The sequence below is a fragment of the Cystoisospora suis genome (genome assembly GCF_002600585.1).
Source record: "Cystoisospora suis strain Wien I chromosome Unknown contig_597, whole genome shotgun sequence".
Lineage (NCBI taxonomy): Eukaryota > Apicomplexa > Conoidasida > Eucoccidiorida > Sarcocystidae > Cystoisospora > Cystoisospora suis.
Genome location: NW_027153398.1, coordinates 1 through 2,975, shown reverse-complemented (window position 1 = coordinate 2,975; position 2,975 = coordinate 1). Strand labels below are relative to the sequence as shown.

At 44.9% G+C, this 2,975-nt stretch overlaps 1 protein-coding gene across 1 annotated transcript in view; it reads right to left on the bottom strand.

Annotated features, from left to right (window-relative positions):
* CSUI_001494 (uncharacterized protein) overlaps window positions 1–2,690 on the bottom strand; it is an 8,508-nt gene extending 5,818 nt beyond the window's left edge. The window contains exons 1-3 of the mRNA XM_068061700.1: window positions 2,543–2,690; window positions 1,729–1,946; window positions 547–933 (exon numbers count right to left, since the gene is read on the bottom strand). Coding sequence (XP_067926322.1) covers window positions 547–933; window positions 1,729–1,946; window positions 2,543–2,657 — 720 coding nt within the window. The 5' untranslated portion in view covers window positions 2,658–2,690. The remainder of the gene's footprint in view (window positions 1–546; window positions 934–1,728; window positions 1,947–2,542) is intronic.
* Between the last annotated feature and the right edge of the window lie 285 nt (window positions 2,691–2,975).

The following is a 2,975-nucleotide window of genomic DNA, read 5'->3' as shown; positions in this document are numbered from 1 at the left end:
ATAGATAGATACATGCCGTAGACATCTCTCTCTTTAGGTGAATCTGTAACAGACGTTTAGAGGGCGAAGCACATACATCGAGAGAGCTTCCTTGTTCCGGTATTATGTCTAAGACGCCGTCCGAGAGAGGTGTAAAGATGACGCGAGGTCATACAAGGAGGAAGAAAACGAAGAAGAAGAGAACATGCGTTTGATGATCTAGATGACGGGCGGACATTCTCCAATACTCCCCCTCCTACTATTGCTGAGACTGACGCGAGCAAACCATCATAGTAGAGGAGCTGCGCCGCGAATAAACCTCTGTACAGTAGATAGACGAAGAGAAGAAAAGGGATATAAAGAGGAAGAAAAGCAACGAAATCATAGGAGCAAAAACGACAGTAAAGCCCGTCCCCCGCTCCAGCTACATGCGTGCAGAGCATCTATCCCCCTTTAGTCTCTCCCTCTGAAGACCTATCTATCTATCTATCTCACTTCAGTCTGTCATCTATCTCAACTATCGACGTAAGATCTCTGTCTTCTTCATTGTGTGTGTTTTCTCCTCACCCAGTCCTGTGCTTTGGCTCCATTCATAGGAGATGAAGAAGGGGATGAAAGAAGCTGCCCTTCTGTTTCTTTGGAAGAGAAATAGTCTTGTAGAAATTCATCTACACATTCTCGAAAGACAGCATCATTCTCAACTCTGAACTCTTCATTGCCTCCTCTTTCTCTTCCCCCTCCGAAACTTAGAAACAAAGAAGCGCCCTGTGACGAAGAAGAAGAACTGGCACTTCTCGAACTCCTAGCAGCAGTCATAGCCGATGAGCGTCGCTTATTCAAACTGCCTCGAGGACGTGTGAGATGCTTCGCTCGAGCCGCTGCCGAGGCGTACGTAAGAACGAAGAAACAGAAGAGACGCAAGCAGTCACGAAGAAATCCTTGTTGGTAGCTCACCTACGAGAGAGAAAGGAAAGAAAGAAGGAAAAGCACGGATCGGGCTCAAGAAAGAAAGAAAAGATTATCTACGAATATATCGACTCGATCGAAAGTCTCTTTTCTCCCACGAGATGAAGGGCGACTGTGCGAGACATCGCGAAGGACATCGGCAGTTTCTATTCACAGACAGGAGGCGTCCTAGTGAGAGAAGAGCGACAGCTTATGAACTTGGGTATGGGAAGCTTGTTTAGGAAACCCATGAGAATCTGTTGTCCCTATGATTCAGGGAGTGATAGAAAGACAAACAGAAAGACTTGCAAAAACAATAGGAAGACCTCCATACATAACGTCAATGGACAGGGAGAGGCAAGAGGAGCGAGAAGGACGCGAAGGAATGTACATACATAGATACCTCTGCTTACACCTCGGATGTATCTATATCCTCATCATAAAGATACAAGGCTATCTAATAGGGAGATATGAATAGGTATACACAGACAGATAGATGATCGAATATAGATACAGACTCGTAGATGAAGATAGACAGATAGACCATAACACACTCACAGTCGCCACCCTGAGATGTTTTATAGATACCTCCATACATCTCCAAGGCGGCCTGCCTATAGAATCTCCAGGTATCTGTCCTAGTCCTCTCGAGACTGCCTCCCAAGCAAAAAGCAAGATCGATCATAGCTACCAGTCTAGATATAAGTTATCTCTCGTAATATAGATACACCCTCTGTTTTCTCTTCCTCTTCTTGAATAAAGAACTCTGTTTGTCCTGGATTCTCTTTCTTTCTTGTTGCTTACCATCTGAATGCTTTCAGAGATCTGCGCCGTGGATAAGTTCCCTAAGGAGACAAGAGGAGAGGTGCTCGAGGAAGAGACTCCGGCCATTTCAACAGATGTCGATTCTAGAGCCATCGATGCTAATCCCGCGGCAGCTAGACCTGCCATAGCTGACGCGCTTTCTCTCGGCTGTGACAGTCTTCTTTGAAGGCGAGACGCACGAAGCGCGATACCGGGATCTATACACGAGATAAAGAGACAGGGAGACAGATAGATAGACCAGGGTGAGGAGCAGAAGAGAGAGATACCTCGTGTTTTTCTCACTTCATCCTATTAACGCAGACACCTCAATCGATGAGCCACATGAAAGAAGACGAGTCATGTGAAAACAGCATCCTTGCAAGTGAGTACTTTTCATTCCTGTTTCTTTCAAGCTAGCTGGCTAGACATCTTTTCTATCTTATGGTTGAGCTAGCCTGAGATGCCCAGATAACTATGTCTTCTACAGCGGTGTCTCTACTATACAGTTATGCAGCATCAGGAAGACGGGACGAGACGTATTGAAAAGGCAAAAGACTCAAAGGGAAGAGAAAAGTGAGGACGCAACAGATAGATCTTCTTCCGTGGCACCGACAAAGAGGAAGAAGAGAGATGCGATAAATATATAGATAAAGTGAGAGAAAGAAAGAAAGAATCGGGCGGAAACAGAAGAGACGGTGAACAAGAAGTCGCAGAAGAGAAGGAAACAATGAAGAAGTGAGAAAGAAAGAGAGAAGAAGCGAAAGAAGAAAAGGAGATGTGTAGTTAGCTAGCTAGTTACGAGTCGGGTAGTTACCTTGAATCGACGCCGCCTGCTGTTGAGCTTCTAGCTGTTGTCGTTTCTGCTGCTGCAAATCCTTCGCTTTCACTAAGAGCATTAAGCGATTTTTCAATGACGGAGATCTACTCATTCGGCTTATAAACGAAGCACACCGTCTCCAGATCTACAGAGAGAAAAAAGAGATGGATTAAGCAGGCGATTAGACGAGAGACATTCGAGAGAGAATGAAAGAAAGGACGAAAGAAGGAAAGAAAGAAGCAGAGGTGCTTTGGAACATTCCTCAGAGAAGATTGACGACGTCTCGGTCTTCATGTACTTTTCTCCTGTACTCACACATGTCTATACATTCACATACGAAACTATGACCTTTTGACAACTAGAAAAAGCGGAGAGTTACACATGATGGCACAAAGCTGTCTGTCTACATACCTCTATCTATCTATCTATC